The 20457-nt window shown below is 39.7% G+C and overlaps 1 protein-coding gene across 4 annotated transcripts in view; it reads left to right on the forward strand.

The window, feature by feature from the left end:
* Window positions 1-20457, forward strand: part of MYCBP2 (MYC binding protein 2) — a 457693-nt gene that overhangs the window by 330166 nt on the left and 107070 nt on the right. For 3 of the 4 annotated variants that reach the window (XM_075061530.1, XM_075061531.1, XM_075061533.1), the window contains exons 52-54: window positions 97-237; window positions 16901-16975; window positions 19380-19604. In XM_075061530.1, the coding sequence (XP_074917631.1) occupies window positions 97-237; window positions 16901-16975; window positions 19380-19604 (441 nt within the window). The remainder of the gene's footprint in view (window positions 1-96; window positions 238-16900; window positions 16976-19379; window positions 19605-20457) is intronic. The other variant, XM_075061532.1, reaches the window with a different exon arrangement.

The raw sequence follows: 20457 nt of genomic DNA on the forward strand, positions 1-20457 counted from the left end.
TACCATTGTCTGCCTGGTCTGAAATCTTTTAGTCCTTGCTAGCTATGTATTAGTTGCAGGAAGGCATGGCTCGTTTTTGTTGCTTGTTTCCCATAGATCCACAATGATGATGGTGTATGGCTGAGACTGAATGATGAAACAATAAAGAAGTATGTTCCTAACATGAATGGTTACACTGAAGCCTGGTGCCTCTCTTTTAACCAGCATCTTGGCAAGAGCCTTCTGGTCCCTGTTGATGTAAGTAAAAGGTGCCTTTGAAGAATACTAGCAGTACACTCTGTCCTCATTACAAGGTTTTCTTTAATTAAGGCTGCAACTGTTCAGTCCTGAGGTAAACCACACTGTACTATATATTGCCTTATATTTGTTTGAATTCTTCAGGGCTATTGTGTAATGAGGGTGGAGTGTAGAAAGATTAAGGCCCTTTATGCTAAACATTCTCAGCCCCCCCGCCCCCCCTCCTCCCTCTTCCTCCCCCCACCAAAAAAAGAAAAAAACAACAAAGCAGGGACCATGACTATAATTGTGCACAGAAGAGCAATCATATTAGAGAGTATGTGGTCTGCACCAATTGTTTTTTATACAAGTCTTAAACTTAATGATTCATAACACTGCCCATTGAGGCTCTGATTTGCACACATTAGCTTAATATTTATTTGTGTTATAGATGGAGAGGGGAGTTTCTCATTTCATGTTTGGGTCCCTTTAATCTTTTTCAGAATATTATTGCACCCATTTTATGGCAATACATACAACTGATAAGCCATCTCAGGTGAAATAGTGGTGTTACTGGAAGTAAAAATTTTACACTGTTGGAATGCTCTTTAGGTTCTACTAATTTTTCATTGATCAGTCTCTGTGGATTTCACAGTTGTCTTCACAGTAGCCAGCAATTTCTTGCCATCAAAAGATTTTTCCCAAAGTTTGAGGGAAAAAATCATGCTAATGAATTTATAATAGTAATAAGCAAAATGTAGATGTGTAGCTTTAAGAAGAAAGTCATAAGCACTAGAACTTTAAAGTAGACAATGCCTTCTCTTGCTTCATAGTATCTAAATGTATACATCAGTTACATCATACAAAAACCTTTAGATTTTTCCTTCTTGCCAGTAAAATCATAGGATGACAGAACACCACCTTTTTTTGGGATCTTTCCGAATAGAAATCACATCAATGGAAGTATCTGGAAACACACTGTCTTCTTCGAGTGTATGTCCCTGTGGGTGCCACTGTAGAATGTGCAGTCGCCTGGGTGCTCTCAGTTGGAGATTTAAATTAGCGGTATCCATTCCTGTGCATACAACCTTGAGCTCCAGAGCGAGAGTTTATAGGGAGGAGAGGCCCTGCTGCCACTTCTGTACTTTCTCAGATGCCCACAGCTTGAGACGAAGCAACTGTGGTGTCCACTGCTACCTAGAAGCTTCTTCTCTTACCTTTATTTTACTTTAGTATTTAGTTTTTACTTTGTTAATATAGTTTTGACTTGGGGGGCAGGGTATATTGCCACTTCTCCCCCTGATGTCCAGCTAGGACAGATTCCTCAGTCACCTTGCTCAGTGGCCTAACTTTGGGGGTATGCCAAAGGCCCCAAGATTCAAACCTTTCCAGACTTGCTTTAGATGTTTCCCCTGGAGAAACAGACACTCCAACTGTCACTGGTGTCTCAGACATTCAAACATCCCATCCATGTGCAAGGTTGGCATGAGGTTTAAAAGCAGGTTTCTCAAAGAAAGAAGAGTGATGTTGGAATGTTCCCTAAGGGCCACAGGGTCCCAATTCCCCCCTACTTTGGCCTCATCCTCTCAGGCTGTACATGTGATCAAGGCTGCCTCAGACACCGCACTATAAGAAAAGAGTGCCTCATTCCCCTGAAAGCAAGTCCAGAAGAAGGTATAAGTCACCCCTTAGAATTGACTGCAGGGAGATGTCATGTCCAGTAATAGATACCATTAAGATTTCAACAAACCCCAGTGGCAAGGCATCAATACCACCTAGGATAATGTTCCACCCCAGTAAGTCTACCAGTAAGAAGCACCATGGGGTACCATCCCCAGTATTGTCTGTGGCATCTTCCAGGCATTCAGACTGTGCTAAAATGAAAGGCTTCAAAAAGCCTAATGCACTCATACTGACATTCCCTTGGAGCTCTTATTGAACCTCTGCTCCCTCTCCAGTACTATTCTTTATGGGTTGTATGCATTCAGAGCACAGAGATATGGCTTTAATGGCCACTTTGGTGATGTCTTCGATGCCAGCTTGGTTACTGTCCCCACCTAGGGTCCAGTACCACTCCCAGTCCTGACTGTCCACTACCATAACCCTCTAACACCCTCATGAGACTCTGTCTCATGAGAATCAGTTCATCTCTGAGGACCCAGAGTCCTCCCTGAAGGGCCACGAACAGACTCTTCTCTCCAGTACTGCTACACTTTCAGTCATCAACCCCTTACACCTGACAAACGGAGCCAACCTTCCAGTACCGATCCGTCCTTCAGTTTGTCTATCACCTTCTTGGCCTCCGTTACTGGTGCTGGGGCCAATATGTAGGGGTCTTGCCTTTGGCCTCGGAAATTTTGTTGCAAAGCTTTAACACACTATCTTACCACCCTATGCTTCTTGAAGTGTACCCCAAGGAGGACTCATTAGAACCCAGAAGATGCCCCAGGCATTCAGAACATGAATATCCCGGGGTCCCTTCCCTTACCTGGCAGCACTATGAGGCTACTGGAATTTCTGAGCCTCTTATGGGGACTGGAAGAAGCCATTTTTGGAATATCTGTCGGTGCCATAACCACCACTGGTATCATGTCTCCCTAACACAAGTAGTAATATAGGAGGAACAACAGCTACCAATGGAAGAGATGTTTCCATCACACAAATCCTCCTCCTCCCATGATGAAGTGTTAATACCACGCCACCACTTTCCTATGCAGTCGATTTTAATCTTTTAGACACCATCTTTAGGATTCACATGTCTGATAAGTTCCCAAGAAATAAAGTGTATAGTGACGCCCAAAGGGAGATGGGGTGGGATGGTGGGTTTGATCAGCAGATCCACAGGAGAAGGGTGTTTGTGACATTTGTCTAAGTTGTCAAAAGAAAGTCACAGGTAGGGAGGTCTCCATTCTTTCCCCAGACTTTTGAAAAGTAAGCCATCATGGGATAAGAGGGAAGTCTTCTCATGGATCAGTAACTAGTTAAAAGATCGGAAACAAAGGGTAGGAATAAATTATCAGTTTTCAGAATGGAGAGAGATAGATAGTAGTGTCCTTGAGGGGTCAGTACTGTTCAACATATTCATCTGGAAAAATGGGTAAACAATGAGGTGGCAAAATGCGCAGATCATACAAAACTACTCAAGATAGTTACATCCCAGGCAGTCTGCGAACAGCTACGAAAGGATCTCTCAAAACTGGGTGACTGGGCAACAAAATGGCAGATACAACAAGGAGTCTAGAGACTAACAGATTTATTTGGGCATAAGCTTTCGTGGGCTAGAGCCCACTTCATCTTTATTTTTCACTTCATTCATCTGATGAAGTGGACTCTAGCCCACCAAAGCTTGTGCCCAAATAAATGTTAGTCTCTAAGGCGTCACAAGGACTCCTTGTTGTTTTTGCTGATACAGACTAATATGGCTATCACTCTGAAACCTGTCAAAATGGCAGATGAAATTCAATGTTGATAAATGCAAAGTAATGAGTATTGGAAAACAATTCCAACTATACATCTAAAATCATGGGGTCTAAATTAGCTGTTACCACTCAAGATGATGATCTTGGAGTCATTGTGGATAACTCTCTGAAAACATCCTCTCAATGTGCAGCAGCAGTCAAAAAAGCTGACAATGTTGGGAATCATTAAGAAAGGGATAGATAATAAGACAGAAAATATCATATTGCCTCTATGTAAATCCATGGTACAATCACATCTTGAATACTGCATGCAGATGTGGTCGCCCCTTCTCTGAAAATATATTTTGAAATTGGAAAAAGTTCAGAAAAGAACAACAAAAATTATTACGGATATGGAATGGCTTCCGTATGGGGAGAGATTAATAAAACTGGGACTTTCAGCTTGGAAAAGAGACAACTAAGGGGGATATGATTGAGGTCTATAAAATCATTACTGGTGAGGAAAAAGTAAATAAGGAAATATTATTTACTCCTTCTCGTAACAGAAGAACTAGGGGTCACCTGATGAAATTAATAGGCAGCAGATTTAAAACAAACAGAAAAAAGAGTGTTTTTTTTCACACAACGCACATTCAATATGTGGCACTCTTTGCCAGAGTTCAACAGGGTTCAAAAAAGAACTAGATTAGTTCATGAATGATAGGTCCATCAGTGGCTATTAGCTTTGATGGGCAGGGATGGTGTCCCTAGCCTCTGTTTGCCAGAAACTGGGATTGGGTGACGGGATGGATCACGTGATGATTACCTGTTCTGGTCATTCCTTCTGAGGCATCTGGCACTGACCACTGTTGGAAGACAGGATACTGGGCTTAGATGGTCCTTTGGTCTGACTCAGTATGGCCGTTCTTATATACAAATGCAAGGAGTATGGGGAACAAGCAGGATGAATTGGAAGTCATGGTATATGAAGAAAATTATTAATTAATTGGCATTACAGATGCTTGCTGGGACAACTCCCATGACTGGAGTACCAGCATTGAGGGATATAGTTTGTTCCAAAAGAATAGGTTTGGGGGAAAAGGAGGTGGCGGTGTGCTGTACATCAAGAATGTATACGTTCACTCTGAGGGAGCGACAGACCTGCTGAGAGTTTCTGGGTGAGGAATAAAAGGGAAGGAACAGTAGCAATGCTATGGTGGGAATAGGAAGCGAATGAGGCATTCTACAAGCAAGTAACAAGATTAGCGAACACACATAGGCTAGTACTAATGGGGGATTTTAACTTCCCTGATATCTGTTGGAAGACTACTACAGCAAAACATAGTGTGTCCTGCAAAATCTTAGCATGTGTAGGGGACAGCTTTGATTCAGAAAGTTGAGAAAACAACTAGAGTGTCATCCGTTTTGGATCTGGTCTTGACCAACAGAGGTGAATTAGTGCAGATATGAAGGTGATTGGGAACTTAGGAGGAATTGATTGTGATCTGGTAGAATTCAAGATCTTATGGAAGGGAGGATATGAGAACACCAAAATAAGGGCACTAGATTTCATAAAAGGCAGATTTCAACCAACTCAGAAATAGTAGGCAAGGTCCCATGGAAAAACCAGTTACAAAGAAAAGGAGTCAAAGGCGGCTGGCATTCCCATAAAGATGTAATACTAGAAGCTCAACATCAAGCTATGGAAAGATAAGAAGAGCCACAGGAGGCCGGTATGGCTGCACAAGGAGCTTTTTTAGCTATCTAGAAACCAAAAGGGATACATACAGGAAATGGAAGGAGGGGCATGTCAGCAAGGATGTATAAATGGGAATAGCGCAAGTGCATAGGAACAAAATCAGGAAAGCCAAGACAAAGAATGAGTAACAGCTGGCAAGGAATGTTAGCGGCAGCAAAACGGGGTTCTTCAAACATGTTAGACAAAAAAAAAAAGGGTCAAGGATGGTGTGGATTCACTGGTAATGGTGAGCTGGTGATGAAAGATGATAGTAAGGCAGAGCTACTCAATACTACTTTGCTTCAGTTTTCTCACAAAAAATAACATGATCAGACAATTAGCGAAGTTACCATAGACAGTAAAGGGGAATGGATGCAGATTGGGATAAGAAATGAACATCAGAGATCTTTTGCCCAATTTGAATGAACTAAAATCAGCAGGGCCTGGTGCTGTTCACCTGAGGGTACTCAAGGAATTAACTGAAGAAATCTTGGAGCGCCTGGCAATAATATTTACCAACTCATGGATGACAGGAGAGGTCCCAGAAGGCTGGAGAAGGGCTACCATGGTGCCCAACTTAAAAGGGGGGGGAGGGTGGCGGGGAAAGGAACTGGGTAACTATAGAACAGTCAGCCTGACTTTGATACCTGGAGGATGAAGGGGTAGTCATTAGCAGCCAGCATGGATTTACCAAGAACAAATCATGCCAAACTAGCTTTATTTCCTTTTTGAAAAGGGTAACTGGTTTGGTGGAGGGGGGAATGTGGTGGACATAATATACCTGGAGTTCAGCAAAGCACTTTATTCACGACATTCACAGTCACTCAGGCACGCTAATAATAGACAATATGCTCCTGGGTGGGATTCTGTGCCACTGCGCATGCGCACAATTTGTTCCCCACAAAAAAATGACTTTCTGATGGGGAAGCAAAAGGAAGCCACAAGAGTGGTCATGCAACCCTTCCTAGCAGTATGCTTCAGGGGCCCAGGACAACCAGCAGAAAGGTGGGGCAGGAGGGGAACTGGGGAAGACCCAGATGGTGGCTCCTACTGTCAAGGCTGATTCCCCAGGCTCAGCTAGTAGTCCCAGCTGGGCTGGGAAAGACAGGACTTCCCTTTCCCTTGCACAGCGTCTGGGTCTGGGTCTGGGTCAGACCCACCCCCAGATTTCCCCCCCCCACTGAAGGAAGCTCTGCAAACTCTCCCCTTCCCTCTCCTCACCCCTCCCCCCGGCTTCCTGCACCCATCGCTCCTGAGCTGCAGGAGGAGCGATCCCTGTACAGGGAGCTTCTCCCCCGTCCGCCCAATCCCTGTGTATCCAGACCCCCTCATACCCAGACTCTCCCACTGAGTCTCATCCTCACCTACACTTAAAACTCCCTCCCACCTGCACTTGGACCACCCTGATGAGTCCCAACCAGCTGCATCTGGACCCCCTCCCCACTGAGCCTCTTATGCCCATACCCCCCTTCCAAGCTCTGTCTCCCTCCACACCCAGACACACACACACTGCTGAGCCCCAGCCACCTTCACCTGGACCCCCCCCCCCAGGAGAGTCCCATTACTGTTGCACCCAGAACTGTCCCCAACAAGCCCCTGTGCATCAAGATCCCCCCCCCCTGCACCCAGATCCCCCGTTGAGCCGCCCGCACTCAGATTGCCCCACACAGAACCCTCTCAGCCCATGCCTGAATCCTCCACACTTGGGTCCTGCCTTGCTGAGCCTGCCTGCCTGCACCTGGCATGGATGGGCAGGGCCCTGGGGTGTTTCCAGGGCAAGCCCAGTCCTTGCACTGTGTCAGGGTTGGGTGCAGCCTCACCACTGAGCACATGTCCCCGGGGAGAGCTGCACAGTGATCTCCCACCTCTGTGCAGCCAGTGTCCTGTGCTTCCCCAGTGCCATGCTGGAGCCTCCACATTTATTTGACAATATTTGCAGGATTTTAAAATATTATACACACACTTTTTTTGGTGCAGAATTTTTTATTGTTTGGCACAGAATGCCCTCAGAAGTAACAATAGGATGGCAATTGCTATAATTGATAAGGGGGAGAAAGAACTATTGTAATAATTAGGCCTATAGATTTACTGTAATTGTAATAAATATATGAAAGTTTATAAGATATTATTATAACCTGTAATAACAAATGTTAATAAAAAGTAGGTCAAGTTGTTTTTAATAATGAATATTTTAAACAGGTGTAAAGAAACCAGACAGAGAGTAAATTAGTCTAAACAAAAAAAAGTCATGCTAATAGAATTCAAGCACTCGATTAAAATCATGCTTGATAAAATTAGGAACTGTGGAACTGGAAATTAGGTGAAATTGGAGTGTCAGATAGTTAAGTCCAAGAAGACTGCAAAAAGTTACAAAGAGATCTCACAAAACTGGGTGAGTGGGCAACAAAATAGCAGATGAAATTCAGTTCTGATAAATGTAAAGTAATGAATATTGGAAAACATAATCCCAGCTATACATACAAAACTGTGAGATCTAAATTAGCTGTTACACTCAAGAAAGAGATCTTGGAGTTACTGTGAATAGTTCTCTGACAATATCCGTTCAATGTGCAGCAGCAGTCAAAAAAGCTGAAAAAGATATGTTAGAAATGGAAAAAGGAAAAAGAAGGGCCACAGAAATGAGTAGGGGTATGAAACAACTTCCATTTGAGGAGAGATTGAAAAGAGTGGGACTGTTCAGTTTGGAAAGGAGATGACTAAGGGGGTATATGACAGAAGTTTATAAAATCATGAATGGTATGGAGAAAGTGAATGATGTGTTGTTTACTCCTTCATGTAACGTAAGAATCAGGAATCATCAATGAAATTAATAGACTGCAGGTTTAACACAAATGTAAGGAAGTATTTCTTCACACGGTGCATAGTCAAACTGTGGAACTTATTGCTGGGGGATGCTGTGAAGGCCAAAAGTATAACTGGGTTCTGAAAAGAACTAGGTAAGTTCATGGAGGATAGATCCATCAATGGCTATTAGCCAAGATGGTCAGGAATGCAACCCCATGCTCCAGGTTCCCCTAAGCCTCTGACTGCCAGTTGTTGATAGGGGATGGGTTACTTGACTTTTGCCCTGTTCTGTTCATTCCCTTTCAAGTATCTGGCGTTACTGTTCGAAGACAGGAAACTGGGCAAGAGGGACCATTGGTCTGACGCAGTATGGCCATTCTTAGGTTCTTATATTAGCCCAGTTGGTTGACAAAATTATGATGGGATGAATTCCATTCACCAGTCCCTTTTGGGGTCCTTAAAGAAAGAGACTTCAGGAAGGAAATAGGACATACAGACAGAGGCTCCTGAAGCATGCTTCACCATCATATCTGCCACCCCCACCATCTCCTGGGACCCCAGCCTTTGTCATTCTAATTTTGAGAGATGATCTGATCAGGCCAGAGAGAGGTAAGCAAATATCATCACCACCTCTGCTACCTCCAGCTGAATTCCCAACACCATCTGGAATAAAGTAGAATTTAACCTTAACAATAATAGCTCCAGCTCATCTCAGCTAATGTCTTCTCTTTTCCCCCAAAGGATATTTATTACCATCTTTAATTCTGTCTAAGAGACTGTCAGATAAGGGGGTTTTCCTTCTAAGAATTCTCTCCACTAAAGGGAAAGGGAACCAGGGATGGTAAAATGAAAGCTTATTTTATACTGTACGTTTCAAATGCGGTAACTGTTTTTCTTTCTTTATCTTCTTTAATAAAACATTAACAGGGTGTTTAATTATGCATTTGCTATGGTGTTAAGCAGGCCGAGGTCTCTGTATAACAAACCGTGAACCTTACTTAACACTGTTTACTGTTGGACAGTGTGACTGGGTTATATTAACATCTTTAGCTCATATATTCCATCTAAATTAATACAACAGATCCCAGTCCTTATGCATTGTAACTAAAACTATGGAAGTCGTAGATTACCCATCACATAGAGATCTCCAGTTAACCTCCAGACCTCAAAACACTGTGGCAGTTTCCTTGAGCAGGAACTTCCATCAGAACCACTTGAGGGAGCTCAAAAAATTGTTTTTTCACGGCAAAGAGTCCTGTGGCACCTTATAGACTAACAGACGTATTGGAGCATGAGCTTTCGTGGGTGCATGCCGCACTTCATCAGATGCAACCAACGAAGTGGGTATTCACCCGTGAAAGCACATGCTCCAATACGTCTGTTAGTCTATAAGGTGCCACAGGATTGTTTGCTGCTTTTACAAATCCAGACTAACACGGCTACCCCTCTGATACTTGTTTTTTCACAGCATCTGCCAAACATGGGGCCACTTCAGAGTGGATCTCTTTGCAAATCCAACAAATATGAAATACCAAATCTTCTGCACCATTGGGGTATGCAGCTCTGGTTCTTTAGGGGATGGATCTTCTCCTACTCCCCTGGCTCCTCCTCCTTCTCTACACTTACCATCCAATACCCACTAATTGTCAGGACCTTAATCAAATTGAGGCAGGAACGGGCAAGGGCCATGTTAATAGCACCTTCATGGCCAAGACACGTGTGGTATTCGGATTTAGTTCATTTATCTTTGGCGATGCTTCAACACCTACCTGTGAGATCAGATGTCGTGACACAGAACTCAGACACCCCGAGCCATCCCAGCCTCATGTCACTGAGCCTTAAGGCTTGGCTCCTTAATAGTTTTCTCATTTAGAGTTAGGTTGCTTGGCAGAAATCCAGGCTGTACTTTTGAGCATTCAGGTGACTTCCACATATAAAATTTATGGTAGAAGTGGAAACACTTACTTTTTGGTGCTCCTGCCATGCTGTAGCTGTTTCTGAAGTTTCTTGAAGATCCTTGATTACCTGCTGAAATTAAAAACACACAGACTGTCAGTGAGCTTTGTTAAGGCATACTGGTAGCTGTATGCCTTCCATTTCCCTACTGAGGACCTTTTGGCTTTGCTCACCCTACCACAGCAAGATATATTAAGGACTTATCTAATTTATTTTCTTGTGTCTGGAACCCCATACCTCAATGGGACCTCAGTCTAATCCTCAACGTGTTAAGAAACCCCCTAGTCAAGCCTATTAGTACCTGTTTATTCCTTCATCTCTCCCTTAAGACTTCATCCCTGGTAGCTATCACCTCAGTCAGAAGGATGAGAGAACTTGGGCAGTTGGTGGCCAAACCGCCATATACTGTCTTCTGCTGTGCCACCATCCTCAGTTTCTGCTGAAGATCTCATCAGATTTTCCTATCTATCAGGATACCATTTGCTGCTGTTTTACCCTAAGTCCAGTGTCTCAAGAAAACAGGCTAGTGTCCACACTTAGATATTACAAGATCACTTGCCTTTGATCTGGACAGGCAAAGAATCTTAGGGCTTTGCCCAGACTATTTGTATCCTTTGCTGAAAGAATGAAGGGACAGTCAGTTTCCACACAGAGACTATCAGCGTGGATTTCGGGTTACACCCTGGCCTACTATGAAACTGCTGGAATGTGTCCCCCTGCCAGAGTGACAGCCCACTCTACCAGAGCTCAGTCCACATCTATAGTCATTCTTAAGGATGATCCCATACTAGAAGTGTAAAGAGCTGCAACCTGGTCCTCAGTTCATACTTTCTCCAAACTTTATGCTATTCTACCTGCATCAAAGATAGAAGCAACTTTTGGTGATGCTGTCATCTGAGCCATGTTGGATCTGGCTCCTCAACACCCAACGCCATTTGCGTTCTTGCTTGGGAGTCTCCTACATTGGAGCCAAGTATATGTCAAGTATATGTCATAAGGACATATACTTGAAGAAGGATGAGAGATTACTTACCTGCACGGTAACTTGAGTTTTTTTGAGATGTTGAGTGTTCCATCTCCATCATTCCTTTTCCTCTGCTCAGAGTATTCTAGGCTCTATAGTTGAGAAGAAACTGGAGCATTAGTGGGTCCACTCCTCTTTGTACACTCTTGCTCTAGAGGACAGGGTTGAATAGTACAGAGGTGGGGACCCATAGATACTGCTAATTTAAATTTCCAGCTGAGAACACACAGGGGCACCCACATCCTACAGCTGCACACCCATAGGGACAAAACATCTCAAAGAACTCAAGTTACTGTGCAGGTAAGTAACTTATTCTCTCCCCACAGTCTACTGCCTGATACTATGGTAACAGGCATAGTGAATTACCTTGATTCAGAATCCATGGAAGTAAAATATGTGGAAACAATCATTTTAGGACTTATTCAAAAGCTAACCCACATTATTTTTTTACCTTAAAAAGTGGCAGTACACTTCTGCTCAATTAGTGCAGTACTTAATACTATGGAATACAACTATCTCCACAGGATTGCATGTTAATCACCCGTAGTGAGGTAGTTATTATTTATAATTTATTATTGAGGCCCTACTTAAATTCACAATATTGCAGAAATTGCAGACCCTGCAATATTAGGCTTCCACTGCAATTTCGACAGTGGGAACCCCGCTGTGCCCAGTGCTGACGGAGCCCTGGGGGCCCCAACTGTCAGCAGTAGGCAGCTTCTGTCAGCCCCAGGCGGCAAACAGCGGGAGCCCCCCTTTCAGCCCCCAGGTGGCTGAAAATGGGCTGCCAACAGAGGGAACTTCCACTCTCAGCCTGGGTCAGCCCACAGCAGAAAATCACGGAAAAGTAATAATGGACCTTATTATCACAAATAATAAGGTACAGTATTACTTTTCTGTGACTTTCTGTGGCTTGTCTACAACCACAAATTTTGGACAATCATCACATGATTCAAATAGGGTCTTATTTATTATTAATTAATAGTGTTTCTATTTCTCTGTAAAAGACAGTCTTCAGTTTATAGTTTATTTTGCATCACTGGAAAAGTAGGTATTTATATCAGCAAGTTTCGGCTTGTCAGTATTTGTAGATAGTTCAAGACCATTTTCTGTTACAGCAAAGTGTTGTCCTTCCTTGGTAGAACACAAATTGTGTTCACTCTCAAACGAAGTGATTTGCCAAAGAGAATTAATGTCACTGCTATCACAATAAAATATTCAAAGTTGAATGGACATGTCAAAAACAATGGAACATGAAAAATTAAGGACCATCAAATTACGTTTAAGGCTACTTATAAAATTCATGGCAAATAGAAACATTCATGCAATTGAAAGTTGAGATGAAATATATTTGGTAAACTTTCTATGATAGAGGACTGTGGACTCATTTTGATGCCATTTGAACTCTGATGATAAAGGAATGACTGGCTTTAAAAATTTTAAATACTTTTAAACATGAAACTGATATTTTCCTCTGGTTGGTTATTTGGAGTGTTTTGGTGAAAAGTTGAATCCTGCATCATCACTTGATAGTGTAGGACTCTTCTTAATTTCCTTTGTGGGATTGTTCCAGAGACAAAGGACTATTTTAAGAAGGTTCTATCCTTCCATTCCTTTGAGTTTGTGTGTGTTTTTTGTTAAATCAGAGTGAACTGGATTATCATAGCAGTCATGGCAGACTTTGGAAAGGCTTGCAGTTTTGGAGACGCATTTAAACTTTATAAAAAGAACAGGAGTACTTGTGGCACCTTAGAGACTAACAAATTTATTTGAGCATAAGCTTTTGTGGGCTACAGCTCACTTCATCAGGTGCATGCAGTGGAAAATACAGTCAGTGGAAAATACAGTAAGACCTAGTGTATTTTCCACTGCATGCATCCGATGAAGTAGGCTGTAGCCCACAAAAGCTTATGCTCAAATAAATTTGTTAGTCTCTAAGGTGCCGCAAGTACTCCTTTCCTTTTTGCGGATACAGACTAACACGGATACTACTTTGAAACCTGACATTTAAACTTTATAGTATCAGAAGTCCAAATTCTAGATCACTATGTACATTCTTATTTACTACTGAATGCAGAGCAAAGGAATTTGCAGAGCGCTGGGATAATTTTCTCTTAGCCTTTTCATGCTTGGTTGGCCCATGATATACTATTTTCAGCTTCTTTGTGAACATGACTAAATTTAAGAATGAATTGTTACATACTACCTATTTAATGGACAGTTAATTCTGTACTGCATGTTGTAAGTGCAGTATAGCCAAGTTGATGCTGGGTGAACCTTTACTTCTGAAATTCTTTTATGTTTAAATTTTTTATCCTAATATTGGATATTTTAAATTTAATTTATAGATGATATAACTGTATACGTGAAAAGATTCCTTTCCTGTGTGCTCGAAGACGAAGTCCTCATTCACTACTTAAGAGTGAAAATTCATCCCCACGCTAGGGTTTGACTCTGTTAAGCAATTAAAAGACTTGGATTAGACTTTAACTCCCATGATTTGACTGATTTTAGCATTTCTTGCTCAGGGCTACTCATGCCATACAATACTATCTAGCTACTGCATGCTGTGGGATACTGACTTATGAAATTTCATTTTTTAAAATACCATTTTAAAATTATATAGAGAAAAAAATTCTGTAAAGTTTTTAAAATCTGTGCAGGTATTATATTTTAAAAATGCAATTAATATGTTTTGACGATTGAGAGAGAAGTCATTCTGGGCTAAGATTTATTTATGCCAAATTTCAGTTTGTAGAGAATTTTCATACATCTTCAAAACATAGAAAATGGGGTTCTGACTAGAAACAACAACATATTTGGTTGAAGAACAGTATTGTAATTGCTGACACTATTATGTTGCACATTTCAATTAAAAGATTCAGTTTAGGGGCAGAAGTAGTTAAAGCAGAGAATCTGGAATTCATGAGGCCATGGTTCTATTCCTGGCTCTGGCCCAAGTGGATTGTGGTCTTGGACAAATTACTTAATTTCCCTGTATATTGGTTTTCTCATTGTAAAATGGTTATAATACCTAATTCGTATAGATGTTGTGAAGTTTAGTTTATTGTGTACAGAGAGGATTTGGAGGCCCTCTTATAGAAGATGCTATATAAATACAAAGTATTACTAATAACAAAAAGATATATGAACCATAGACCAATATGTAATGGGGAGAAATTTTGGTTTCTCTTCTGAGAGATTAGATTAATATAATTTTCAAGTGTGGTTCTGCTTTAAAGAGTGATACTGTAAAAATGGTATTCTGTGTTTGTGTATCTCTCAATTATTTAATTTCAAATTTCATTCATTAACGAGAAAAACTGTCTTCTGCTAGCCAGACGTTGCTCTGTTACACTTGTGCCCGTTGTAAGCCAACAGGTTCGTATAGGTGTGCCTGCAGGAAGAATTTGACCTCCTGAACCTTTACCGTAGTGCCAGGGCATAAGAAGAAAAGAATCCGGTATAACTTCCAGATCACAGGTTTAATTGGCAGAGTTTAGTGGGGGGAAAAAGTATCTTGTAGTCTGAGGGAATTTGATATCAAATCATTGAAGCACAATAAAAATTGATTCCCAGTGTGTCATTTTAGAGTTGTTTTCACAGTAAAAGCACACTCTAAGATAGACAAAGGATTCCAATGCTGTGCTTCAGAAAATTCAAATGAATTAAAATTAAACTCTCCCCAAATTCTCTGCTAAAATGTTGTTCTTTAAGTAATTTGCATTTAAATATTTTCAAATCTTTACACACAATTTTACATTAAAAATGAGATTTTGTTCAAAATTGGTTTGCAAAGGAAAAGATAGGAATTAAGAGTCTACAAATGGCAGCAGAAGGGCTAAAATGTGACACATTTGGTCTGTCAATCGAATTTTTTCTTCAAAATGGAAACGTTTTCACTCTGGCAGAATTTTATTAGGCATTTTTAAACCAACATACACATGCATGTACATTCCTTTAAACTGGCATTCAGCATATTATAAGCCATAAGTTTGGTATATTCATTGTTGCACAGCAATTATATTGCTTTTTTTCCTGCTGATGATTTTGTGTTCAGTGCATTCGCATACAGCTTTGTAACACAAAAATAATAATATGCAACTTGAAAGAGAGCACCAGAAAAATCATTTCTGATGTTGTTTTATGTACGGAAAGTCTGCATTTCTCTGTTAAGAATAGACATTGAGAATAAATGGCAAAATTAGACATTCAATCTGTTAATATAAATTGAACTAAAAAATAAACTGATCAGACAAATATAGGCTTTAATAGTTCTCTTAGATTTATGTCAAATGTCTGGGTCTATATTTCATCTTTCTGCCTTAACAGGAAGGACATCAGCCACCTTTTTTGTGTATAAATGTTGTGCCTGTTCCAGCACTAGATGAATATAATGTATTCTAAAAAGGTGTCAGAGTTAGTATTGTTCTGTTCTAGTTTTTCAAAATTGCAGATTTTTCATGTTAGTAAAACTTGATCTCTGTTTGAGATGGTTTATTTTAGTTGATTTTTTGCTTACATTGTTTTTAACATATGTACAACCTTGGAAAAGGTGCATGGAAAAGCAATGTTTGGAAAAACTTGTCAGAAGCTTTCTGTATGACTTTATTTTTTATTTTTTTAACTCTAAGACAGTTCATTACCTCTCCTATATACCATTGTTAAACTGTAATATGACTGCTGTTCAAGGATTTCATTTAATTTCCTTGTCAAAATAGGCCTAGGAAACATGATGTTAATAATAAGCATGTTTTGTTAGTCTAGATAAGTGTTGCTATTCCAAAGAGATGCTGCAGAATAGATTCATTTTCATGAGAGTTAATTAACACTCTGCATTAAATAGAGATGAAATTTTGCTTGCATATGACAGGAGCAGGGAGAGTTTCTCTGAAGTGGAAAGAAATAAAGCTTGTCTTTTAATGTGAGAATAGGTTGTTTTATGTTTTCTTCCCAAAGATTAATGAATATTTTCCTAGCTGCATTGTGAAAGTTATTTAAAATGTACAGTAGAATCTCACTAATACCTACTGAATGGGACAGCAGTTGCAGCTTGCTAAAACTCATTCATTTATTTTAGAATGCATTTATTTTATTGTATTTTATAATGTACTAGTAAATGTATATTTTGTACTACTAATAAATTCTTAGTGATAATCCCTCCTATCGCACTGTATTTTAGGTTTTCTTCTGGTATAATGAGGAGAGAGTGCTATTTTTGTATGCACATTTTAGGTGTGCCTACTAGTGAGGTTGTACTGTGTGGCAATTTGTTTTCCAACTTTTTTGAAGACAGCTTAATACTTTATATATCTTTCCTGCTATGAATTGGATGGCTGAAAGTCCACATTCAACCATGTCACATTAATTCGCTCAAATAATCTTTCAAAAGCAGCAGACTCTCTTGTCATAAAACAAATCTGGCTTGCACTGGAACATACAGTGTTTCACTGTGACAGGAGTGTGGGGTTTGTCTTGCACAAGTCTCAAGCTTTAACAGATGTCTGGCTCTTATTTCAGTAAATGGCATGACACACTACATCCGTTTAGAGCTTTTGACATATGAATCTGTTTTTGTTTAACAGATATTTGCAATGATGAGCAATGGACTCAAGTGACTTCATTTTAAAAAGTCAATTTATTTTAATATTGATGTTAGAATGCAGACAATTTGAATTACAATGTCTCTAGCATCTTCTTCCAATGTTCTCTTGTTCCCATTTCCTTGTTGATATTTGTCTTTTTTTAAACTTTGTTGCTCAGAATGTCTTTAATGCTAGCCAAGGAGTCAGGGATTTGGACTTTTTTTCAAGGACTTCTAAAGCTTTCCCCCCCCAGGTAAGTTAATTGTCAAGAACAGTCACATTATATACTGATGTTTTACATTAATAAATACATTTATATTAAATAACCTTTTAAAGTCTGCTGTATTCTGACGTGTTTTTGCAGGAAATGCTAGGTATGTTAATACCCTACTCTAGAATTGTGTATCTACTCTTTTAATCTCACTGTACTCTAGATTGAAAAATGATTAGTTCAAAATGCTAATGATGGTTACTGTGAACCTCCAGCAACACAAAAATAACCATTTTCTTTTAAATATAGTACATCCTAATTACAATATTGTATTCACAAGCATTATTGGCCATTTAACATTAAGAAGAGAACCTTCCAATCACTTATGTTTATAGATAAGGAAGGTATACTGCTAAACTTTTCTTTCCCTGTCTTCAGTCCATTGCAAAAATCAGTAAATTGAACATAATAGGCTGCCTTATGAACTGGGCCAGCTGAAAAATATTAATAAACACAGCTGATAAATAAGGCTGCATGTCTGTCACAGAGTTCACGGAAGAGACCAGAATCTGTGACCTCCGTGACTTCTGTAGCGGCCAGTGCAGCTGGCTTAGGGGCTGCCTAGAGCCTGCTCCACCAACCCTCCCACCTCCCCCAGTGTCAGTGGGGTCCTGGGCCACGTACCACTGCCTGGCACCCGCCTATTCCCCTCCATCCACCCACACAGGGGGTCCCGAACCACCCCACCCAGCACCCCAGACCACCATCCCCAGAGCACCCCCGGCCCAAGTTTTGGTTAAGATATATAGTAAAACTCATGAACAGGTCACAGGTAATGAATTTTTGTTTACTGACTGTGACCTGTCCATGACTTTTACTAAAAAATACCCATGCTGATGAACACTACACTAACTTCTTTACTAATCTATTTGAAAAGTGTCATAATTCGTAGAAAAATATACAGTTGCATTATACATGACTAAGTGTTTTAAATATCTCTCAGATGCTTTTGTAAATTATTTGGAAGGCTATTGTTGCTTTTTAGGCAGCAGTTTCCATAGAATCTTTTTAATGGAAATTATTCTCAAATAATTACGCATATTGGTTTAGCGACTTAAAAATACATTTCACTGCAGCAACACTGAACTGCTTTGCTGCTCTGTAGATATATAGAAACTTTAATTGACAAAATTGCTTACCTTCTAGTTCTGGAATATTAGACTTTTTTTCTTCTTGAAACAATTTACTTTAGAAAATGCCAGAACTTGGATTGAAAATTCCCTTCTTTGCAGAACAACTTTATACTGTATAATGGCTCAGTTGCAGTAGTTTTCTTGGGAAAGCTATTATAACATTTTATGAGGGGTGTTATAACATTCTGGGCACAAAACACAGGAAACAACACCAAATAGAGCTGAAAATTGAACAGTGCAAAAATTGTGATTTTAATAAAGAAATTAACCACACTTGCAAATGGTCTTTGTATGCAGATCACACATCTTAGTTTTTAAAGTACATCGGTCATTGCTACTGCTTCATATTTGTTTCTTTGTGATAAAAAGTGTGTTAGTGTTCCTCCCCATTATCTTCATGTATACTAGAATTTTTATTAAATTACAGCCAGTGGAAGTGCCCTGCCAGTATTCTTCATCTACAATGAGGGTTGGAGGGTTGTCTAGGAACTCTAAACTTACGGAATCGTCATACCTCAGAAATATAACATCAGATCAGGCCTGGATTTGTCCTTCATCCTTGCTTGGTTCTAAGCAAAATAAGTCTGCAATGCTACTCTGATTGTTGCAGTAAAAATATAATAATAATGAATACACGCTAGTATTTTATTATGTGCATACAAGAAACATAGGGTTACTGCTCTACTTGGCCTTAGTAGTCATAATTTTACCTTTATTCTGTGTTTACAATATATTCCTGAAATTGAGTTCAGAGAAAGAAGCACATGTGAATTGGAAACCAGATAGCATATATGTCTCTGTTACACATGCCCAGATTAATCACTGATTACTTTTAGCTGTTATATTTCCAAGATACTCAATCGCATGTTTGGATTCTCTGTGCTGATAAATGCAAGTACTAAACACAACGTACTTCATGAAAATGTTGGTGAAAATAATTTTATGTCAAACTGCACATATGAAAATATCTATGTGTTTAGTGGCCCAAATTTAAACAATTTATATTCCACTGAAGTGCCTGTTCATTTCAAGTACCACAGTAGTTGAGATGTGTGTACCTTTGCAAGCTAAAATGATCAGTTGGAAAGGAAATTTACAGTTCAACTGGCATTATGACCAGTTTTTTTTCTCTTTCTAGGTTAAGAAGTTAACTGTTCCAGATTTAGGGAAGAGGTGTTTCTCATCTAAAAAGTGCAAAGGCATTATTAACAGGTTCTATTCTGTTTTTTCTTTTGCTTTTTTAAATTTTTCAGGAGCCTAGGTCTAATACTGATGACTTTTTCAAAGACATAAATTCACGCTGCACACAGGAAGCAGTGATGCAAGAGCAAGATATGCCATTCCTTCGAGGTGGACCTGGAGTGTACAAGGTAGTGAAGACTGGCCCTTCAGGTCACAACATCAGAAGCTGCCCTAACCTTAGAGGTATCCCAATTGGAATGTTAGTTCTGGGAAACAAAGTCAAGGCAGTAGGCGAGGTATGGATCCTTGTAGCTTCAGTTCATGTCTTCATAGATACCAGTTTATATCAGTAGTAAACACAACAAAAGCATCTTCCCCTGCACAAGGTTTGCTTTTCCAACCCTGGTGATTAAATGTTAACATTTGAACTTGGTTTATATTATAAATACTAATTCAATTATGTGTTTTGCTTTGTAGAAAAGTGTTCATTAATTGGAGTTACATTAAACTTGAATTTTCTAATACCACAGTTACCTATACTTATCTATATATTTCTGTTACAGTATGTTTGATTCATTGCAAAATAAGGTTATCTGTTTCACTTATTGATCATAGGTATCAAAGTGAATTCACCTTGTTGGAGGAATCATTTCCAGGGCTGTGATCAGTTCAAAAATGATCCTATTTCACTGTATTTATTCAATTGTTATTGTACTTGTTGTCATGCTTTGGAATTTTCCTATTGAGATGGGCTTGAGGATGTAGTGTGTCATGCTATTTTTCTCAAACAACATCAGGAGCATAATTAGGAAATTTACAAATATTTCATACATAACTAGACAATACAATTTATTTTGGTGTTTCAGGTGTCAAAAAGCATGGAGGTTGTTGGATAACACCTTCTAAGAGCTTATTTGGGTTTGTGTGGTTGGTCAAATATTGAACTTTTTTTTTCCAAATATAAACTGGCCTAATATTGTGAAAGTATTTATAATTTTAAACTTGCCATACATGGAATTGGTTTTTGTTCTACCTCAGGCTGTGGCCTTAATTTCAGAAACATGTTTTTTGTAGTAATATGATGGAAATGAGCTTATTTTTTCATATACTGAAGCATGTTGCTGAATCTGAGCACTGGAATATTTGAAA

Source organism: Chelonoidis abingdonii, chromosome 1 (assembly GCF_003597395.2).
Source record: "Chelonoidis abingdonii isolate Lonesome George chromosome 1, CheloAbing_2.0, whole genome shotgun sequence".
NCBI lineage: Eukaryota > Metazoa > Chordata > Testudines > Testudinidae > Chelonoidis > Chelonoidis abingdonii.